This window comes from Schistocerca cancellata, chromosome 1 (assembly GCF_023864275.1).
Source record: "Schistocerca cancellata isolate TAMUIC-IGC-003103 chromosome 1, iqSchCanc2.1, whole genome shotgun sequence".
In the NCBI taxonomy this organism is placed as follows: domain Eukaryota; kingdom Metazoa; phylum Arthropoda; class Insecta; order Orthoptera; family Acrididae; genus Schistocerca; species Schistocerca cancellata.
In genome coordinates, this window is record NC_064626.1 from 392,425,307 (window position 1) to 392,449,073 (window position 23,767).

Here is a 23,767-nt window from a genome sequence, read left to right on the forward strand (position 1 = left end):
GCGAGAATGCAGCTAAAGTGTGATAGTTTGACATTCTCATTTTGAAGGTACCAATTGGAAAATGTCTTAAAATCGAGATATCTGTGATTTCCAATGTTATCGGGCAGCATTTCCTCAAGTTATTCAAAGAATACGGTTCGTTGTCTGCTTGTTCCCTGGACGATAAATGCACTCTCTCACAGTAGTCTCTAACAAGTTAGTTTACACTGATTTATAATGCCCTTTAAGAGCAAAAAATAGGACAATATACTGACCATTTACAGCATACTCTTTTGCATTAGAATAGTCTTTGCTACCAGTTATCCTTTTTTATGCTTAGTGATTTACACTTAAGTACAGTCAACGTCCCCACATACAAGCATTATAAAATCACACAGTTTTACAAAATTCTATGGAGTAGGAGGAGTTATGTAATGATTTCAGTTTGTTTTAAAGTTAATTTTATTGTGTACATCTGAAGTTGCCTGCATAGGTGACACATCGTTAAACAATTCAAAAGCTACACAACTTCATTACAAAAACAATGCTTTCTTTCCATCATATCCAGACACATTTTTCAGAAACACTTTGAAAGACTCTCTAGATAAATCTCCCATCCTTAACAAAGTGGTAGTTTACTTGATGTAAGAGATGGGAACTTATCTCCAAAACTGATTTAGATTCTTCTCAGGTGTTCCTCACATACAATTTCCTGCAGAAGTCTTCTAATTCAGAGAGAGAGAGAGGGAGAGGGAGAGGGAGAGAGAGAGAGAGAGAGAGAGAGAGAGACGGGGTGGGGGTTAGAAGAAACACTGAGTAGGGGGTCAGGGTACGTATATGAGAAAGTAAGAGGGGGGGGGGGGGGGCAGGCATGGCACGGGGGTATGAGAGTATGAGTGGAGCAGGGATGGGGGTACGAGAGTGTGAGTGGAGCAGGGATGGGGGTACGAGAGTGTGAGTGGGGCACGGATGGGGGTGTGAGGGGGGCCAGTTGCGAGTGGGGGACAGTGAAGCAGATGTGAAAGTGCAAGTCGGGTGGTGGGAGTGTGGGTGAAAGAGAATGCAACAGAGGCAGGGGTGGTGAGAGATGGTGGCAGGGGGGGTTGGGGTGGTGGTTGAGAGTGAATGAGGTGGAGGAGGCATTGAGGGAAGTTAATCTCAGTTAGTTTAAAAAGTTAAAACTTTCTTAATTTGTTGTAATATAACAAGTCAGAAAAATTATATATTTTTTGAAATAGCTCAAAATTTCACTCAATAATAAAAACATCTGCTCACCAGTATTGCAGAATTTGCATCAACAAGGAGCTTTGCAACCTCTTGTGGTCGACGATCGCTATGTGCTATATCTTCGCACCACTTTGAAATGAAGTGGAATATTTTGTGGATGTTGGTAACCTATAAAAATACAGATTAGATTTGAATACAGAATTTGTAATATATAAATTTCGCCAGGATACAATCTATTTGCGCCATTGGACTGTGTCTTTCTAAGCTAAAGAAAAACAAATTTTCTAGTTGCAATGAAGTGCCAGACAAAATCAATGTACGTCAAAGTGTTAACTTTATAATTTAATACATGAATGGACATTATCTACAATTGACTGTAAGTACACAAAAATTAACATTTATTAATTAAAATGATCATCATTGATGCTGTGCACATCTCTTGGTGAGATACTAGAACAGTAATCACAATTTACTGATTTTATACTGTAAAACCAGTTTGCATGAATAAACTATGCCACGATAACCCATTAATGCCCACAGTTTGTTATATCATACACTGCACATGTATTTTTACTTTGTATTGTTACCACTAGACTGAATGCTGCTCCACCGCAATAGTAGTTTTCAGTGACACAAAAATATCATTATTGCACAGTTAGACACTTCTCTTAGTGCTACTCTGAACCAACATGATAATGTGCAACAGGTAAGAATTTTGTCCCATACTGAAACTGCTTGTATTGATATAAAAGTTTGGCTTAAGGTTTTAGTATTAAATCAGAATAACAATTAAGCACACTGTTGTTTCTGTTTGTAAAATCTTTATCTAGGCTTATACAATAGAGTAATACTTTGCCATATGATATATCATACAATGGGAAACTATAACTACTTTAAAATTTAATTCAGTAAACATTCCTTTTCTTACTTTTAAAGTAAAATAATAGATGCAGTTGTTTCCTGAGGTCATTTTGCTAGATTCTTAAGTAATATATCTTACTGTCAGGTCAAATAAATACTATTATAGTCCTGAAAATCCCTGTGACGCAGAAGAGATTCTAAAACTACTTGAGGCACTGAGATGGAAGATAGTATCTGCAGTGAAATAGAACAAGCTGATGAGATAGATTTTGTCCTCCTTCCACCATGTGATGGAAATAATTCAACTGCGATGATGCTCTTTGTCAAGACGAAAGACTTGTTAGTTTCAGTGACACGGGTAAAAGGGGTTCTCTTGCAGCCAGTGATAGTACTAGCCACTGCAGAAGGAAACAGAAACAATATTGGAGAGCAGCCTGTGAGAGAAAGCAAGAATGGAGATAAAAAACACACCAGCACTATCAAAGAAATATAAAACAATACCACGGGAGTGGATATCAAAGGAACTAAAAACCATGAATGTTGGCAGTCAAGTAAATTTCACTGGTAATGTATCAGAGCCTTTTCTTATGGCTAAAATGAAGCAGCTTCATAAGATGCCTTTAGACATATTCAACAAAGTTTTCAATGAAGAATATATGAAGTACATTTGTAAGGAGACAGTGAAATATGATGCTCCGAAAGGATATTTAGAATTTCAACTTTCAGTTGACGAGTTATACAAATATTTTGGAATTATTATTCTTTCTGGTTACAATCCAGTCCCTTTTAGAAGAATGTATTGGGAGACAAGGACAGATACTTAGAATTACCTTATAAGTAATTCATTCAGTAGAAACAGGCTTCAAAACAAATCTATCACTTTCTGCATTTCAACAATTTCTCCCAATTCTGTTGTCTTTGTTCACAACTATTTAAACTTTCTGCCACTCTTGGAATCACTACGTAAACATGAATTACACTGCATTGGCCCTATCCGAAGAGACAGGATTGAGAAAGCACCACAGGAAGACTTAAAGAGGGAACCTTGCGGATCTTATCATGTTCTTCAAAATGAACACTTTACACTGCTAAGACGCCACGGCAACAGCCAAGTGACATTAGCAACAAATCTGCAAATCAATGATTGTCTTACCAAGGGGACCTGCAAGAGCTGAAGTGAAGCAGAATGAAAGCATGTGACCATCCCTCAGCCCACCTTAGTACAACTGTACAACAAAGGGATGGTAGATATCAGTCTTTTTGACAAACAGAGTTCTGTATAGAACCAGTTTCTGCTCCAAGATATGGTACTGGCTTCTTGTTAGATTCTGCCTTGACAAAAGCCTCACCAATATGTGGATGCTGTATAGAAAGGTGAATAACATAAGTTTGTTGGAGTTCTGCTGAACTGTTTACTACCTCTATGGATGTTGCCAGTAATGGATACACCTCAAGGGCACTTTGCAATATCACAGGTAAACACTGTGCAAAACAGAGAACATATCACTGATATAACATGATAATGAACTTCATCCAGTTTGTTTTTCTTTTCCCAATACCATTAATGAATGAACTGTAAATTGGAAAAACAGTAACATACCAGTTTTTATTGATAAAATTTGATTTAACACTATTATTTTGCTACATAAAAGATTACACTATGCTATTGAACTGTAAATGTTAATGCTCATTGTATGTTTTATCATACATGAAATAAAACAGTGTAAAAATTTAAAAAATAACATTTTAGTCATTGACACATGCTGCTAGCCATGAAAGAACTACTTTGACTTAATTTGATCAAATCAACGACAAAAAATAGTTTTGGGCATTAATGCATTAAAACAGTCATTAGTGTCTTTCTTGAGGAAAAATTATGACTTATCAACCACTCCAGGTACTACACATTACCAACTAATCACTGGGAAGTTTTAACATCGATTTCTGGATGACAAAATGTTTATCATCATGATGCTGTTTTGTGAGATGAATGCCCATTAATGATCTGGAATTGTTGAGACAGAAAGAAGCTGATTTGATTGAACCTTGCCACAAAAGATCAATATTCAGCACATCCCTTACTATAAGACAACCCTTTGTGTGAATACCAAAGGGCTTATTGCTCATGGATGACTACTGAACAGTCATTCCATGGACAATTCCATGGATAGGTGAGCAGAGCTATGGCATGCAGGTGTCTCCGGTACACACTACTTATACTAGAAGAGGTAACATGCAATTTGTTTGTTTATGTGCAGAGGATGAAAACTGGCCCGATTCTCAATACACCTTTTGTCAGTCTAATTCCCTCATGGTGGAATGTATCAAATATCTTCAGGTCTTGTAGGCAGGCAGATCTGAACATACAGGCTCTCTTTGCTCCCCAAGTGCTATGAGCAATACATTTTACAACATTAAACACTCAAGTATTAGTTCTCATTATCTTCACTGGTGGCAGCAATGTACATTTCTGATTAAAATGTAGTCCAGGTATTTCTCTGAATCTCTATCATTTAAAAAGGTCTCTCATTTTAAGTTTCTAGAGATTAAAAACATAAACACATTTTTTCGAAAACTTGGAACTGACTAGTAGTAGCCATTCCTCCAACTTTCTAACTACCAACTGCAGGCGGTGTCTGCTGCAAACCATTAAAACAAACTAAAAACTGAGAAATCATTCACAAGTAAAGACCAAAGAACTGGGCCTTTTACCCACAGATATACATTTTGTAAACATGGCTACACTTTGAACACTAAGTTGACAGACAGGATTCCATTGCGTAAAATGATCGAATAGAATATGATGGACTTGGTATAATAAAGTAATGTGATGAAAGAGTCACAGAAAAATAGGAACATGTTTCCAAAAGCACCATGTGTGGAGTGTTCAACAATACTATGCTTCAAATTATAATCACATGCCTTCCAGAGGATCGACGCACAGGAAAAACTCCAGAAATACCATATTATTATTGGAGGAAGTTAAATAGTTACTTATCATTTTTAACTTTAATATTTTTTTGTTTCCTGGCAGGCTAACCCCACAACCATTCTTTATTGTATGGGTGTTACTAACAACTAGTGGACCACTAGATCCACTGGGAATGATTTTGATCGACTCAGTGAGTGATATTTCAATTCCACAAGAAACTTTATGAACTAAGGAAGATCCTTGAAAATGAGAGCATGTCCAACACAAACTGTGGTGTAATAGGTGCTACACAGGTTGTCTGGTAATGATTTTATCTTGATCACATTTCAGTACATGAGCGCAAAGTACACCCTGAGGTTGCTTTTGAATCAAAATCGCTACCATCTTTGTATTCCTGGGAATTAACACAGAACCTTATTTGTGGCACACAACATTCCACCATTCAGTGCATAGGGGCTCAAAATCGTGTCACAAGCTTATAGTTATGAGGACCAGTAGTGCTCATCATTTCCCCACCTTGGAAACCCGCGAATCGACAAACCAGCATCCAGCCAAGATAAGAGACAGGACGAGGTTCCTGAGATGTCTGTTGTATGGCACAATCCTGGGGCACTTTTAGATTACCAAATGTTCAGTGAGCACATACTGCTTTACCCCAACCATTGTCACTGTACACTGTAATGCCTTGGAGTTCACGGCTTCAAATGAGAGAAATTTCTAAATAGGAGGAGAGGTGGAGGGGGATAAATTCTAATGTTAAGATTTATGGCCCTTCTAACTGAAAGGATGTAAACAAAACACAGGCAAAACAATGAAAATCTTAAATATCTAAATCTTAAATATCTAAACTGGGGAAGACTATAGGAATACTGACAGGAACATGATACAAGAATTCTTCACCAATGTTTCATGGAAATGATTAATTATTCTGATGACCATTCTCTCTACTATATTTTAATTATAAATTATATTAAATAACTAATCTCCTGTATAAAATACACTAACTATTACCTCTACCAACTCTCCACAGATCCTGTCCCTTTACCACTCGGCAACCCGCTCATCGCTGTCAATGCCAACTTCCTCTACACTAAAATGCCCCTAATGCTCAGGGCCTTGCTGCCCTGAACTCAACTTTTCCCAGTGCCCAAATGACTTCAAAACTTCTAACTCCCTCCTGGTCACCATGACTGACTACGTTCTCACCCGGATTTAGTTCTCCTTTGACAGTACCAGCAACAAACAAATCCACAGTACAGTATGGGCACCCACATGGTACCATTCTATAACAAACGATTAGTGGACTATCTAGACATTTCTTCCTAGCCACCCAGAATCCTAAACCCTCAGTTTTGATTCAGTGATGAGATCTTCATGATCTGGACCAAGTGTAAGAATACCCTATCCACATTCCTCCAGAACCTCAACACCTTTTCCCCCCTTTTGCTTCACCTGGTCCTCCTCAGCCTAACAAGCCACCTTCCTTGGTGAATCTTCCATCTCATGGATGGCTTCATCAGTACATCCATCCATATCAAATCTACTGAACACCAACAATACCTCCTTTTTGACAGCTGCCACCCATTCCATACCAAGATTACCCCTTCCACATAGCCTAGCTGTTGCATCTGAAGTAACAAGCAGTCCCTGCTCAAATATACTGAGGGTCTTGCTGAGGACTTTACAAACCACAATAAACATCCCCATGTTGTCAAGAAATAGGTCTTCCCAATCTTCTACCACTTTTTATATACCTACTGATGCCCCACAAGGAGTACCACCCTCGTCGTTCAGTAGCATCCACAACTGGAAACACTTAAATCTGTTCTTCACAGTGCCCTGAAAAATAAACAGTGTCCCCTCCCACACTGGTATATCCCTGACCACAATATCATTTTTTGTCCTTGTTCCATTCCCGCTCCTAAACTCTTGCCTTCATGGCTCACACGCCAGTAAAAGGCCTAGAGGCAACACCAGTTCCATACACCCTACTCCAGGCCTATCACTGGCATTTCCTATCCCATCAAAGGCAAGGCCACACATTAAGGCAGCCAAATGGTCTACCAATTTAACTACAACCACTGTTCAGCATTCAATGAGGACATGACCACTAACAAGCCATCTGTCCACATCAATGGCCTCCACCAATCTGTGGCCAGGCGACAGCTGGACAGTCCAGTCACCGAGCATGCTGTATAGTATGGTGTGCTTTACACCAATGACTACTTTACAGCCTACGCCATCTGGATTCTTCACACCAATACCAGCTTCCAGCTTTTCTCAATTGCCCTTGTGTCATTCCCTGCAAACATACCTTACTTGAAACTTCAGTAGTCCCTGTCCTACACCTGCCTATATCCCCTTCTCTGGTCTCACTCCAGTTTCACGCGCACCTTGTGTCCTCCCAGCAAAACTTCATAGTTCTTTCCACTTACTTGCTTCCCCCCCCCCCACCCCCCCCACCTCTATCACAGGCCCACAATGCTGCATCAGGCAGCCCTCTATCCTGTCCCCACCACAGCCCTGCACACTCCCATAGGAAACATTGCAGCATATTCCCCAATCCCTAAGCTGCAATCTCTCCCCTCCCTGCCTCTTCTGTATGCCCATTACCAACTCAAGCCGAGATTGCTACCTACCTACTAACTTTAGTCAGGCTTCAAATCCAGCCAGTGACTGTGTGTGTGTGTGTGTGTGTGTGTGTGTGTGTGTGTTTCTAAATCTAAAGGAGGACTTTGTCCAACAGCTTATCCTATTTTTAAATGTGCTTGTGAGCCATTCAATGCAACCTCTTTGTGGTTATCAGACCAAATTCATATCACTGCACTTTTTTTTTTTTTTTTGCTGCTGGTCTTTTGAATGGTTGTAATCTTAACAATAGAATGCTTAATGGAAAATAAACTTTTAGGTTTTTTCATAAAGTCAGGTACACAATCCATTAAAATCGCAGAACATAAAATGAAAATACCAAATATGACAGCTGCTGAGTATATCATTCTGCACAAAATTAGCAGGAGTGTTTCCTATTTGCACACGTTACCTCTTGATAAAAGATGTCAAAATAATTTAAAGCTCCAGTTGGCATTTTCCTTTCATCTGCAAGCAGTAGTTTGATGTTTGTTTCAATCACCATGCTGTATCTGAAAAACAAAGTGCAATAATATTGCTTTTATAGAAATTATATACATCAAAATTGTGATGCCAAGAAAGACAGAAAATAATGAAATTTTACTTATTTTGTGTGTGTGCAGCAGAGAAGGCAAAATCCATGAAAAACTCATAGTTTATTTGGAAGTACACGGAGTAGAAAATTTAATACTCAGAGCTGACATCCCTGGCCGCATCAATGGCTCTAAACTGGTTATGCAGTGGGACAAACTGAATCTGAATGACATAAGCTTATGTCATTCCATGCTGCTTCACCTCTGGTGTAGAGTTAATTGCTCTTGATGACAGGTGAGTGGTGGCATGCCTGTCTCTCGGCAACACAGAACCCAGATGTTTCCGACAGGTGAGAGAATGGGAGAAGGTGCTGGCCAGGGCAACACAACTGAACACACCCTTTGTATCAAGGTCTGTCAGTACAGCATGGACAACATGTGGTTTTACCTGTACAATCACATCAGGTTCCAAGCCCACATGACGATGATGAATGCAATCTGGCACTGAGGTCAGAAGAGGTCATCCTGTACTAATTAGTACATCTATTCAACTCTTACTAAATTTAGTATTGTACATACAATAAGGAAAAGGCAACCACTCACTTATAGCAAACTGATGTGCGAACAACTGAAACAAGTAACAGGAAACAATGGTCACACTAGCTTTCAAGCTCTTTCTCTTCTTCCTAGTAAATGTACCCCCCTCTCTCTCTCTCTCTCTCTCTCTCTCTCTCTCTCTCTCTCACACACACACACACACACAAATGTACACTCCCGCAGTTAGAGCGAGATTGATTATTCATTATCAATTATTGAATGCTGCTTTCAATAATCAACTGGTTCATCTGTGTGTGTGTGTGTGTGTGTGTGTGTGTGTGTGTGTGTGTGTGTGTGTGTGTGGAGGGGGGGGGGGGGGAGAAAACAGTGAGGCTACCAATCCTATGATCTAAACTGACAGAAATCAAGGGATAACGTGCAAACCAAAAGGGGGGAAAAGGACAACAGAGCAGAAGGAAGAGGAAAGAACAGGACGCAGTTGGATGAAAATGAGGAGAGCAGGGGGTGCCCACAAATACTACATGCAATGGGGCACCAACACCATCACTGCATCACTGACCCCCACATACACATCCACATCCACAACCACCACAGACCACACCACATCACTATCATGATACAACAGGGACAACACCAGGGCAATAAGACACAAGAAAAGGGGGAAAAAAACAGTACAACAGACCAAACAATATGTAGAGAAAAGGTGAGGAGAATCTGGCTGGCATGGAGGTAAAGTCAAGGCCTCTGTAACCAATGTCCAAGCTAATTTGTACCTGATATTTCAAACAACGCAGAGACAACTGTGGACAGACGTAACCGTGCAAGGGGTGTCTACTAACACCCGAGACAAGGAAGGTAGGAGGGCATATAAAGTTAGAAGAGCCACAAGGCAGGGACAGTACAGCAAAATATGGATCAGCAAGAGGGGAACTCCAAAACTGCAAAAGGGGGGGGGGGGGGGGGGCGGGAGCTCACGCAGAATAAAAAACCATGGGTAACCTAGTATGGCTAATACAAAGATTTAAGAGGATGGAAGATTTCTGCCAACCAAACAAGCAGAATCACCAAGATCAGTAAGCAGGTCATTAATGACAGAGACCAAGGGGTGGTGGGAAAAACAAGTGATAGCCTGAATGCCAATCATTGAGCCCACACATAGCAGAACTCGGGTGGGTAAGGATTGTTTAATGAAGCAGAAGCCCTGATAGATTGTTGTCAATTCTGCAGTAAACACCCCACATGTGGCAGACAAGAGATGGTGTTCCATGCCAACTGGAAGACATGAAGGCATATCCCACATCATTGGAGGTTTAGAGCCATCGGTATAAGAAACACAGGCATTCTGAAACTCTTGTAACAGCATTCAGAACAAATAATGGAACACCGTTGCAGCAATGGAGGCTTTGGACCCCAGAATAGATCCACCAGAATCCGAGGCTGAGGAACTAAATGGGTAGGGGGGTGGGGGTGGGGGATGGTGGAGACTAAAAGAGGATGTGGGGAGAAAGACAAGGAGGGTAGACGGAAAGTCATGGAAGAGACAAGTGAGGTGGAGCCCAACAGGTAAACACATCCAAGGGTGGGCATTGGCCCAAAGCCATGAAAAAAATAAAATAGTAGAGGTGAGCAGGGGAAGAGCTGGATAGTGATGGCACAGGAAATTAGGAGCTTGGACAGCTGAATAGAAAGGGGACAGACCTCAGTGTCAACCAAAAGACTATTGACATGAAAAGACCTGGTGGCTAAATGGACGACCTGGGTCCAAGAGCAGAGCAGAAGGGGCAGCTGATCCAGGAACTTGACAACCATAATCCAGATGAGACAGAACTAATGCCCATAGAGGCAGCGAAGACTTACAACAAGGGGTGTACACAAGGAAGCGAGGAACATGGTGTTTACGGAAAAAGTCATCTTCAGACGAAGGTTATGGGGCAACCAAGTAAGCTTGTCAAAAAGAAGACCCCAGAAAACCCTGAATGAATGGTGAACAGGAATGGGAAAATAAAAATTGGGAGGCGACCCTGAAGACCCCACTCATGCAGCATAAAGAGGATGTGATGGTTCAAAGCTGTCAAAACCTTATGAAGATCGAAGAGGACTGTGACAAGATGGCGGCACTGAGAAAAGGCCTATCAAACTGTGGTTTTCAATCAAAGCGGATGATCAGAAACCGTGGAAGGTTAAACGGGCTGAAGCACTTGTTATGGATGGAATCAGGGTGAGGAGCTGAATTGTGGGAAAAGAAGAGGGCTAGAAGAAGCTCCTATTTAGTAAAAAGTTCACAGTAGGATTGCACCTGACAAGGGGTAAAATATAAGCAGGAAGCTTCAGTCTGCTGCTTCCACAGGAGGAAGGCACCTCGATGGGAGGCGGACACTGAAACCATTGCCAAATAGGTCATGAAGTGTTGCATGAGAATTGATGGATCTGTACAAAGGCCTCCTGGAAGGGTGAGGCCCAAAATGGAAGACTGCCACTGGCAACCTTGGAGGGTGCAGAAAAAAGTCCACACCCATGACGGAGGGGCAGAAGAACCTAGAGAGAAGACAAAGTGTTTCCAACGCATCTGTTTGCTCTGTTTTGTTGTGCTTTGGCAAAAAGAAATTTAAAGGTAATACGACCAGCAGAGGATGGGTGCCGCTTAAGATGGTGCAAGACACAACAATGATCATGGATAACATTGGCGATGGCTCTTCTGCACCACAGGACTTGCTGACAGCGAATGGAGCCTATCAAGCAGAGAAAGGCAATGCCGGCAGCACCAATTACCTTATCGGACAGCTCACAGACGATTTCATGGGTGAAAAACCGACCTGGGAGGTATATAGAGGCCAATCAGCATGATGGAAAGCTCAACAGGGTAACCTTGACACTGGGAGGCAGGAAGAGAACAAGAGCATCAACAGGAAGGGCTCACTATCACAAAGGTCACCGTCTAGCGACCAGTGTAAGGAAGGAGGAATGGTAGGGGAATTGAGGAAAGACCAATAGGAGAGAGAGTGTGATATGTGGCACTAAAATGGATAGGGTAGCCATCATTAAGAAGGTACAGGTTGTGGTCCATGAGAAATTGGTCAATAAGGAGCCCCTGACTAGATAAAAAAGCAAGGTCCGAAAAAGGGTGATGGGCATTAAAATCCTGAGGAGAAAGAAGGGATGGGGGAGTTGCTGAAGGAGTGCAGTTAGGACAGCAGATGTAGGTGCCATGTCAGGAGGGAGATAGATATTGCAAACCGTGACCCCAGTCGACCTGGACAGCAATACCTGTATGCACCAACATGCATGCATCACCGAAAGCCCTCAAAGGGCCAATTTAACTAAGAAAAAGCACGGAACCCACAAGGGGTCGATGAGTGAACATAGGTAAAATGAGAATCCTGGAGAATGACACAAACTGCCAAATAAAATGCAATAAGGAATGCAACTCTGGGAGGTGATGGCAGTATCCAATACAGTTGCACGGAATAAGCAAGGAGTGGGTATCCAAATGGGAAGTGAACGGACTAGAGTCAATCATACCACCATGTCACCATCCGTCACAAACGAAGACGGGATGACATCCACAAATAACAGGTCAGACTCAGGGTGCACCGGGTAGCACCTCTGGAAGCACTGGGAGATCTTCTTTTTCTTCTCCTCCTCCTCCTCCTCTTCTTCTTCTTCTCTCATAAGCTGTGGAGGGCAGGGCACAGAGGGACAGCAGGCTTCTCCAAGATCTGGAACCAAGAGAGAGCAGGCAACCTTGGGATGCATGGACTGTCTGTCCCATGGCCGAGTTATGGTAGCAGGACTCCAGACCGAGAGACGCCGGGGAAGAAGTCCCAGGAGGGAGCTCAACTACTGATGGACGCCAAAGAAGGGGGTCACTTCTTTGGCCGGAGAGAGGAAGCAGCACCTGTTGAGGAGGATGTGGGAACTGCAGGGGATGGGTAGAGGAGAGAGGGATGGGACTGGGGTAAGGAAGAGGGAGGTGGAGGAAAGAATGTGACAGAGGCAAAAGTAGAAGACATTGCTGGAGGATGAAGTCATCAAATTTTTGGTGAGCCTCAGTGTAAGATAAGCAATCCAGGGACTTATACCTTTGTATCATTTTTTTTTTTCCTTTCTCATAAGCCAGGCAATCTGATGAGCATGGAGAGAGGCAGTTGTGACAATTAACACACATGGGTGGTGGAACAAATGGGCTCCCCGCATTAAGTGGGTGTCCTCAGTCCAATGTACAGGGGCCAATGTACATTGCGAAGACATTTGCCCGAAATGCAAGCACCAAAAGCACTGAATGGACAGTGGGACGTACAGCTTCACGTCACATCAGTAACACGTAACCTTGACCTTCTCCGGGAGGTTATCTCCCTAAAACGCCAGAATAAAGGTGTCAGTATATATGTGATTGTCCATATGATGTTTTTGCAAACACCTAACAAAATGAATACCCACAGTTCCTCATCAGTATGAAGGATGAGGACCCTATGAAAAATGACTCCCTGGACCATATTAAAAAACTGGTGAGCTGTAACCGACAGTGAGAGATTGCCAAGATGACCATAAGCACGAAGACTGGGTAGTAGAAGCAGCTTTGATCAAAGGGACCCGACCCCATCTTACTTGGATATTCCACTTCGCCAAACTTGTTTTTGATATTTTCCACAAAAAGTAATGGTTTCGTGGCAGTGAATGTGCTCCTGTCTGTCCTAGTACACCAGGTAGTGGGGAAAGTGTTTCATCCCAAGCCCAGTGAGCCTGGCCCTCTTCCCAGGGTGTAGTCAGGGAAGTGAAGGCTGCAGAGTCATAAGAACCAGTACTCAATGATCCGTCACCATTCAAAGAGGTGGCCGTAGAAAAAGGCCAGATTTTTGCAAATGCAAAGCATCTGCCCTGATACCACCCACTCCAATAGAGGCTCTCCCCATGTGTGTCACCCAGCCACAGCAAGGGCCATCTGGCAAGGTGGCCATCGCTGGGAGTTCTGATGCTCCAGAATGACAAGCAACCACTCCGTGGAATACATGGGGAGGGAGGCAACAGATCAGGTATCAGAAGTGTGATCCCTGTGTCCTCAGGGGGCTCAGCCATACGGGTACATAAAAGCCCCACCACATGGACTGGCTACATGTTCTGGTGATCTAGTGGTGCTGAGAGGGGGTGGGGGTGGCGTGGGGGGGGGGGGGGGGGGAATCCACAGTGTAGACACTAGGGAGGGAGTTCTTCCTCAAATGGCTCACACTACAGACAGAAAATTTGTAACTGGAGGTCAAACCCCAAATGGAAACCAAAAATGCCAAACAGAAGGATGAAAGAGAAAAGGCAAGGAGAACAAAGCTGTGAGGAATAGAAGAAACCAGGTGGATAGCCACGTTGACATAGGTAATAACACAGAGAGGGGAAGTAGGGGACAGCAGGGTACAGGCGAGGATGGGAGGGAGTGGCATGGGGAAGGTAATGCAGCCCAGGAAGGAAGAACGAGCTGCGATATACCTCTGGGCCCTGAGGGCACCATGCATGAACTTACTAAAGGGCCGTAAGCTCCTTGGGGAATTCAATAATCACTCTCCTTGTGACCATGGGAGTGTGCAATTGGTTGTCTGTGCACTCTTACTGCATATAGAGCAAGAGTTTGAAAGCTAGAGAGCACAGCAATTCCTGTCATGCATTTCTATGCTCCACACACGGTACGTAATGGATGAGTGGTTGCATTTGCATTATTTATGTATAGTTCCATCCAGTAATTTTCATTATTGTTAAATCGAGCATTGATTTTAAGTAATTAATAGGACAGGCAATCATGGCAGAAGCATCAGGGTTATATGTAGGAGGGGGAAAAAATTATTGACTGCCAGAGTTGGTATAGTGTTCTGTTCATATAAAGCTGGTACAAAATTTGAAATTATCGCTGCTATGAGACACTTGTCTGTTTTTGCTCTGAGCCTATGGCCCACTTACGTGCTCTACTGAGTGAATTACCTGGCTATCAGCTAAAACATTGTAATGTAATCTAATTTTGGCTACTTCTTTTATAACTTTATAACTGAATCCCAATATGAACAGACATAGTTGACAGGTCAGTTCATGCACTAACTCCTGCACTGGCAATATATTTGCAATTATGGACAGCTATGAGGCAGCATGGGGACTACCAATGACTTGTTGAGTTCCATGCCACATTGAGTTCCTACACTACATTGAGCAAAAGGAGGTACAGCACTATATTAGGAGATATCCCATGACTTTCGTCACCTCAGTGTAAAATTGTTGTTAACAAAAAGAGATATAAGGAAAAAAGCAACCAAGGAATGCCAAAAAATAAATACAGTAAGAACACACTGACATGGACATCTACATGATTTCTCTGCAATTCAAAATGAAGTGCCTGGTACAGGATTAATCAAAACAGCTTCAAGCTATTTCTCTACAGTTCCTCCCTTGAAAAGCACAGGAAAAAGGAACACTTCAATCTTTCCATGCAAGCTCTGATTTCTCTTATTTTACTAGGATGATTATTTCTCTTGATGTAGGTGGACACCAAAAATATATTTTCGCCTTTGGAGGAGAAAGTTGGTGACTGAAATTTCAAGAGGTGAGCTTGCCCCAACAAAAAACACCTTTGTTTTAATGACCGCCACCCCAATTTTCATGCCATATCTATGGCACTCTTCCCCCCCCCCCCATTTCGCAATAATACAAAACGAGCTGTGTTTTTTGAACTTTTACGATGTCCTCCAATAATACTAACTGATGTGTGAGTCGCTTGGAAAATATAGATAATTCAGGAGTAAAATGCTTCGGACAACAGATTGAGGACACTCCCTACTGTTGTGACTGGTTCTTGGAATTGTGAGTCAACAGGTCTAGAAGGCAGTGGTAAAGGACGTTGACGTTAAGGAGTTTGGCCAAGCTGGGTTTGTAGGAGAGGAATGGTGGCTAATGTGGTGTGGCTGTTTAGGAAACTGCAGAGGGGGCTTTCTAGGGACCCATAAGTCTTCAGCCCCTTGTTTGGTTTAAATACATTTATGACGTCTTTACCGTATGGACTCATGGTGAGACTGACCTGTTAAAATTCCTGAAATCTCTGAACACCTTCTTCCAATTAAATTTCGCATGGTTCTTTTCCGAATCCTGTATCACTTTCCTTCATGCTGATCTTGTCCTCACTAGAGGCCAGCTACACACTTCTGTCCACACTAAACCTACTAACAAACAGTTGTTACATTTTGACAGTTGCCGTCCTTTACATGTCAAATGTTGCCTCCCATACCGCCTTGGCATTCAAAGCAAACTTATTTGTTTGGATGCAGGCTCTTTACAGAAATACACTACCATTCTTACCTCAGCTACAGCCTAGTTCGAAAGCAGATTTTGCAGGCCATCGCATACAATCCTGGTACTGCTGATGCCTTTTTTTAAAAAAAATTGGAGCACACCACTGGCCACTTAATATTATCCTAGTCTAGAATGTATTAATCAGATATTTCAACAAGGCCATGACTTCCTAAAATCATGCCCTGAAATGAGACCCATTCTGTCTGAGATTTTGCCCACCACATCTAGAACAGCTTTTTGTCACCCTCCCAAATCTCCGCAATATCCTTGTCAGTCCCTATGCTCCTTCTACACTGCAAGACTTGCCCTATGTACCCTCCTACCACCACCCACACAAGATCTGTAACTGGCAAAACATATACTATCAAAAGGAAATCAATTTGCGAAATGACACGTCCTATACCAGCTGTTATGTACACTGCTTGGCCTTTTACATCAGCAAGACTACCACCAAGTTTCAGTTAGGTTGAATGGGCATAGACAGAGGGTGTAAACTGGCAACACACAATATCCTGTTGCAGAGCATGCTGTACAACATGAGAATTGTGACCTCGGTGCCCATTTCAGCACATGCGCCGTCTCTCAGGACTCCACGGTTCTCAGGACTCCACAAATGGGAACTGGCACAACAACATGTCCTTGGTCCTTGTCAACCACCTGGTCTTAATTTACTTTAATTTCCTTCCATTTTGGTTTTCTACAGCTTTCATTTTCTTAACTATTTTTTGCCATCCACCTCCCACCTCTGTTACATACAATGTACTTAGTTTTTTTTACTCTTATTGACTTGTAAACTATGTTTTAGCAGTAATCTCTGTCTTGTACATTAACCTGTCTTCCACATTTAAGCTCTCAGGGTCTCAGATCTCTTCCTGTGCAGTCCCCAACATCAGTCACTCCTCCTCATCCTGTCTGGTAAGTCTCCCCTGACCCACAAATCTGGGTGACTTTTCTGATATCTACCCCATTTCCTAGATCTCTCCAGTCCTTTTCCTTCACCCCTCTTCCTTCCCCTTCAACCCTTCCACCTAAAGAAGGAGCCACTGGTTCTAAAAGCTTGCATGATTATAACATTCTTTTATGTGTGTGTTCTGTCACTACTTGGTGAGTAGACTTTTTTTTATCTATTCAATTGCATTATATTGTCAAAAGCTTATTGTTTTTGAGGTTACATTAGATTTAGGTATTTTAAAATCTGTGGTTAATAAAGCTCAATAAAATTAAATTACAATGCTAGGTTAAAAAAACACAGAATTCCCCGAGGTTTTATGTAATTTCTGAAATTCCCTGAAATGAAATACATGCCAATTTTTGTGGATAGCATAAATTGTGTCTTTAGGTATGCAAGACATTATGTCTACTATAGACAGAAAAATTTTGTTACAGCTGTTATCACTAAATTTTCAGACTGTGTTACTTATTATCCCTGGTTGTGACTACATATGATGCAGAAACAATATTAGGTTGCTGTTTTAAACATTTCTGTTCCTGATTTGATCCATTATAAATGGTTTTTGAAAGCCTGCGACTGTAGATATAATAGGTTTCTTCTGCTACCAGTCACGAATCGTGACTGGTAGCAGAAGATTTATTTATTTATTTATAAACAAACCTATTTCTGTTCCTGTCTCACTATTGGAAGCTGCTGGTGATACTGTTGAACTTCTAAATTTCTTTATAAATATGAACAATATTAGGAAAAGGATAAATTGCTACTCACCACAAAGATGACACACTGAGTTGCAGAAAGATACAATGGAAAGACTGTTAGATATTATAGCACATTCACACAAGTAAGTGCATCTCTTGCACACGACTGCAAACTCCAGCAGCTTTGACCAGAATGTGACTGTCATGTGGATAGCAGTCTGCCGTGGGGCAGGGTACTGGGAGGGATAGCAGGTTATGGCTGGCAGAGAGAAGAGAGGACTGGCTGACTGTATGTGCGACCTGACAAGTCTGTCACATATCAGGAGATGGGGAATTGGGGGGGGGGCATGGAAAAGAAGAGAAGCAGGGAACGACGTGCGTGTTCATTGGCAGAGGGGTGGCACACAATGAGGCTGAGGGGATATGAAAAGTGAAGAGGTAATGGACAGAGGGGATGGAAACTGTTGGGTGGAGGGTGTGGGGACGGTAGGTGACCGAATGTTAAGGCTGGGATAATTTCGGGAATGGAGTTGTGTTGTAAGGGCAACTCCTACCTGTGAAGTTCAGAAAAGCTGGTGGTGGAGAGGAGGATCCAAATGGCCTGGGCAGTGAAGCAGACACTGAAATAAAGTGTGCTGTGTTCAGCTGCTTGTTGTGCCACAGGGTGGTCTACTTTGTTCTTGGGCACAGTTCTGCAGTGATCGTTCATCCTGGTGGACAGCTGGTTGGTATCATACCAATATAAAAAGCTGTGAAATAGTTGCAGCAGAGCTGATATACAACATGGCTGCTTTCACAGTTGGCCTGGTCATTAAAGGGGTGGGGTAAGGTAAGCTTGTGTCAGGATTGTAATAGTGTGGGCAATGGAACACCATTTTAGGAGGGGTATGAATAATCTAGGGTAGGATGTCCTTAATTTCAGGGAATGATGATAATCAAAGCCCTTTCAAAGGGTGTGGTTCACTTGTTCCTATCCGGGTTTGTATTTGGTCATGTAGGGGGCAGTCTTCTGTAGTTGGCTCATGTGGGGTTAGTGGGACATTGAGGGGTATCTGGGGAAATGGCACAGAAAACCTGTTTGTGGACTAGGTTCAGGGGATAGTGCCTGTCTGTAAATGCTTTGGTAAGACTTTCAGCATACTGTGAAAGAAGTTCTTGTCACTGCAGATGTGTCATCCCCAGATGGCCAGGCTGCATGGGAAGAATTTTTTGGTGTGGAACGGATGGCAGGTGTTGAAATGCAGGTAATGCTGGTGGTTAGTGGGTAAGTGAACAGAGGTGTGGATGGATCCGTCAATCCCCCCCCCCTGTACTTCCTATCCGTTTGGAGACTCATTTTACCCCATCAAATGCCGGGCTACCTATGAAAACAGCCATGTTGTATACCAGCTCTGCTGCAACCACTTCACAACTTTTTACACTGGTATGACTACCAAGCACCTATCCACCAGGATGAGTCCTCACAGCCAAACTGTGACCAAGAACAAAGTAGACCACCCTGTGGCATAACATACAGCTGAATGTAACATGCTCTATTTCAATGGCTGCTTCACAACTGGGCTATCTGGATTCTCCCCTCCACCACCAGCTTTACTGAATTGTGCAGATGTGTGTTATCCTTAAAGCACATTCTCCACTTCCGAAATTATCCTGGCCTCAACCAATGGTAACCTGCTGTCTCCACCCTGTACCCAACAATTTTCGCCCCATCTGTCCCATCACCACCTCCTTCTCATGTCCCCTTATACTCATTGTGTGCTGCCTCTACCAATGCACCCACCTGTCCATCCCCCTTGCCTGCTCCTCACCTTTTCTATTCACAATTCCCCCCTCCTCCCACACCCCACCTCCAAACACTGCACCTGCAGCCTCGTCAGGTCCCCATCTAGGCCCTACTCACCCCGCCAGACAGCATTCTTCTCTCCTCCCCCTCCCCCTCCCAACCATACACTGCTATTCCTTTCCCTTCTCACCCCACTCCAGATTGCTATTCAACTGACAGTCGCATTTCAGTCGGAGCTACCGATGGTAGTGGTCATGTGTGCATGAGGTGTGTGTGCTTGCATGAATGTGTGTGTGTTTGTGTGTGTGTGTGTGTGTGTGTGTGTTTTCTTTGCTGAAGAAGGCTTTAGCCAAAAGCTATAATATGTAACTGTCTTTCCGTTGTGCCTGTCTGAAATTCAATGTGTCATATTTATGGTAAACAGCAATTCTATTTTTTTTTTTTTTTTTGCTAATATTGTTGATAGTCCAACCTGGAGTTTCCATTCTTTAAAAAGACATTTATTTTAGTTTTATTTTCAATTCTAACATCTTTTACCACTCAAGACAGCACAAACATATTGGGGTTTCCTTCTCAAATATATGTTTAACTGTTTTTTTATACTAATTATGGTAATTTACATTACAAAATATTTAAAGACTTACTGTGGCTGAAGCAAGTGAAGTGAAATTGCTGCTACTACTTTTTCTGCATGTTCTCCCAGAACATATGATGTTGGCATTGGAGTTCTTCTAATGGAGACTGCTGAAAACTGATTGAACAAAACATGAATCATTGCTCATAGGTACGAGGCAAAGCATACAACAAAACTTCCTATTAAAATATCATTCTTGTGTATCTTTTTTATTTTATATCCCCCTGCCCCCATCATTTCTGAAGAGTAGTTAACAGCTTACCTTTCTCAATTAACGGCTCTGTTTTCAAAATGAATTTCTTCCAATATTTTAGGTGAAACAAATCTGAAAAGAATTATTCAACTGACAGTAGCATTACATTTGGAGCTACCTATGGTAGCCGTCATGTGTGCACGAGGTGTGCTTCTTCTGCTTATGATAAGACTTCTTGGGGGGGGCATAATAATTTTCAGGAGCCAGAAAAAAAGTGCATCCTTCTGACTGAAAAAGTATTCCTTTGTGAGGTTAACTGCTACCATAAATGACTTTTGGGAGCTGCTGCTTTCACAGTCACTAGATGATACTTTGGAGACCTCATCTGATATCTCCTAACTTATCTTTATTGCCTTATAAATGAGAAACAAAAGCCAGTGAAGTTCTTAGGTTCACAGTACCAATCACAGTACTGACCAATTTTAAAATCTATGTGCATACTTCCACTCCATCAACATTTTTATTTCCAGTGATATCCATTTTTTCCCTATATGTACTATCAAATCTTTCCACCCAGAAAGAAATTTCTAATATTTGAAGAAGTATTCATCACACTCTTTTAAATAGTTAACTACTACAAACCATCTGTGTCCAAAACCACTCTCATTCTTTCACATTTCCACTTTTTCCTGAGACATACTATGTGCCTCTCCCACATCTTGATACAATGACCTGAAGGGGCATTTGTTGCAAGTGGACAGAACACCACATGGCCTCAAAATTGTTGTCTGCTTCAATTTTGGAAATAATAAAATTCTTTTTCTAGTTTTTGTCGCACTTACGTTAGAATTTCTTCCTGTGGGACTTTTTTTTTACTTTAAAATACTGTTAGCGCTTTAAATATGACAGCCAATTTGTACTAGGGGCTTGAAAAATGGAAGCATCCTTACAATTGGCTTCATATGCAGATGTGCCAGGCTAATTTATAAGAATTACTTTGTATCTTAACATTTCAACCAAGTATTCCAATAAGAATGAGATTTTCACTCTGCAGCGGAGTGTGCACTGATATGAAACTTCCTGGCAGATTAAAATTGTGTGCCAGACAGACTCAAACTCGGGACCTTTCCCTTCCCCTTCCCCGCCCCCTCCATCACTTCCTCCTCCTTTCCAGCCGCCACTGTCTTGTGACATTACAATGTCCAGTTAACCCATAAAACATTCCAACCTGATATCATACTGCACTCCTATCTCTTCAATCCCCTGAAATGGTACTCCTGTTCAATAAACAGTAATAAAAATCTCTTTCACATATCTTCAGCCAAGCTCTTATTCCAATTTCTATCAATGGTAAGGGCTTTTGGGAAACAAGTCATGTAGTTTACAAGATCTTCAGTGCTGACCATTTAGCTTTCTTTGGAAGTATCATTATCAGTAGACTTAAAGCAACTGAACCGTCTCTTCAGTAAACATAGTAGGTCAATAAAAATTAGCTCATCTATTAGCTGTTCAACTACTAGCTCAGCTAACCTGCATAATAAGTAGATGTCAAATGTTTCTTTATTCCAGGCTTTGATCACAATATGAAGTCCTTTGACGAAGGACTTTATACTGTATATGTAGCGCATTTACTTAGTGATTAAAACTACTTGTTATTTTCAATGTAGGAGATGACAGCTGCTACTTACCGTAAAGAAGACACATGAAGTTGCACACAAGCACAATTAAAAGACAGTTACATAAAGCTTTCGGCCACAGCCTTCAGCAGTAAGAGAGACAGACACCATTCACACAAGAAGCAAGCACATCTCTCTCTCTCTCTCTCTCTCTCTCTCTCTCTCTCTCTCTCTCTCTCTCTCTCACACACACACACACACACACACACACACACACACACACACACGCGTGCGCGATTGCCAACTCCTGCATCACGGGCCAGAATGCAACTATCAAGTGGGATGCAAGCAGCAATCTGGAGGGGGCGGGACAGGGGAAGGGATAGTGATGTATGGGTGGGGAGAGAGAGAGACAAATGCTGTCTTATGGAGTGTGAAGGCACTAGACTGCCAACAGGTGCAGCATCAAGAGGTCATGGGGCAGGAAAGTGGGGGTAAAAAAAGGGGAGGAGCAGGGAAAGATAGGCGATTGGCAGATGGTTGCAAATAAATGCAATGAGAATGGGGAGGAAATGATACGATAGAGAGGGTGGAAACTGTTGGTTAGTGGGTGTGGGGACAGTGTTACTGTAGGTTGAGCCCGGGATAATTACGGCAGCTCAGAATGTGTTTTAAGGACAGCTCCCATCTGTGCAGTTCAGAAAAGCTGGTGGTGGACAGAAGAATCCAGATGGGTGGGGTAGCGATGCAGCCATTGATATCAAGTGTGTTGTGTTCAGCTGCATGTTGTGCCACAGTTTGGCTGTGGTCGTTCATCTTGGTGGATAGCTGGCTGGTCACAATATCAATATAAAAATTTGTGCAATGACTGCAGCAGAAATGGTAAATGACTGCTTTCAAGGTGGCCGATCACCTGATGGGGTAGGATAAACCTGTGACAGGATTGGAATAGGAAGTGCTGGGTGGGTGGATTGGGCAGGTTTTGTACCTGGGTCTTCCACAGGGATATGATCCTTGTGGCAAGGGGTTGGGATTGGGAGTGGCATAGGGATGGAATATTATGATGTAGAGATTGGGTGGGTGATGAAATACCACTTTAGGAGGGATGGGAAGTATCTTGGATAAGATGTCCCTCATTTCAGGGCATAGTTAATTAAAGCCCTGGTGAATGATGTGGTTCAGTTGTTCCAGTCCGTGGTGGTACTGGGTGACGACAGGGACACTCCTTTGTGGCTGGTTCTTGGGGGTGGTGGGAGGTTTGGTAGTGTGTGGGGAAATCACGGGAGATCTGTTAGCAGACTAAGTCTCGAGGGGGATAGTGCCTGCCTGTGAAGGCCTTGGCAAGACCCCTCAGAGTACTGAGCAAGGGACTTTGTGTCACTGTAGACATACCGTCCCTGGGTGGCCAGGCTTTATGGGAGGGATTTTTTGGTGTGAAAGGGATGACAGCTGTCAAATTGCAGGTATTGTTGGTGGTTGATGAGTTTAACATGGACAGAGGTGTGGATGGCGCCATCGCAGAAGATGAGGTCAACATCTAGGAATATGGCACACTGGGTTGAGGAGAACCACATGAAGCAGATGAGAGAGAAGGTGTTGAGCTTGTGAAGGAACAAGGATAGGGTGTCTTGGTCCTGACTCCAGGTCATGAAGATATCATCAATGAACCTGAACCAGACTAGGGCTTTAGTGTTTTGGGAGGCTAGGAAGGTCTCCACATGATGGTACATAAAGAGGTCGGCATAGGACAGTGCCATGCGCCATGTGGGTGCCCATGGTTGTGCTGCGGATTTGTTTATATACCTTTCCTTCACACGAGAAATAGTTCCGGGTAAGGATGAAGTTAGTAAGACGTA

The 23,767-nt window shown here is 42.6% G+C and overlaps 1 protein-coding gene across 2 annotated transcripts in view; it reads right to left on the bottom strand.

The window, feature by feature from the left end:
• The window catches only part of LOC126175653 (nuclear pore complex protein Nup133), a 114,289-nt gene that overhangs the window by 40,618 nt on the left and 49,904 nt on the right, over positions 1–23,767 (bottom strand). For both annotated transcript variants that reach the window (XM_049922564.1, XM_049922554.1), the window contains exons 12-14: positions 20,113–20,219; positions 8,040–8,139; positions 1,255–1,374 (exon numbers count right to left, since the gene is read on the bottom strand). In XM_049922564.1, coding sequence (XP_049778521.1) covers positions 1,255–1,374; positions 8,040–8,139; positions 20,113–20,219 — 327 coding nt within the window. The remainder of the gene's footprint in view (positions 1–1,254; positions 1,375–8,039; positions 8,140–20,112; positions 20,220–23,767) is intronic.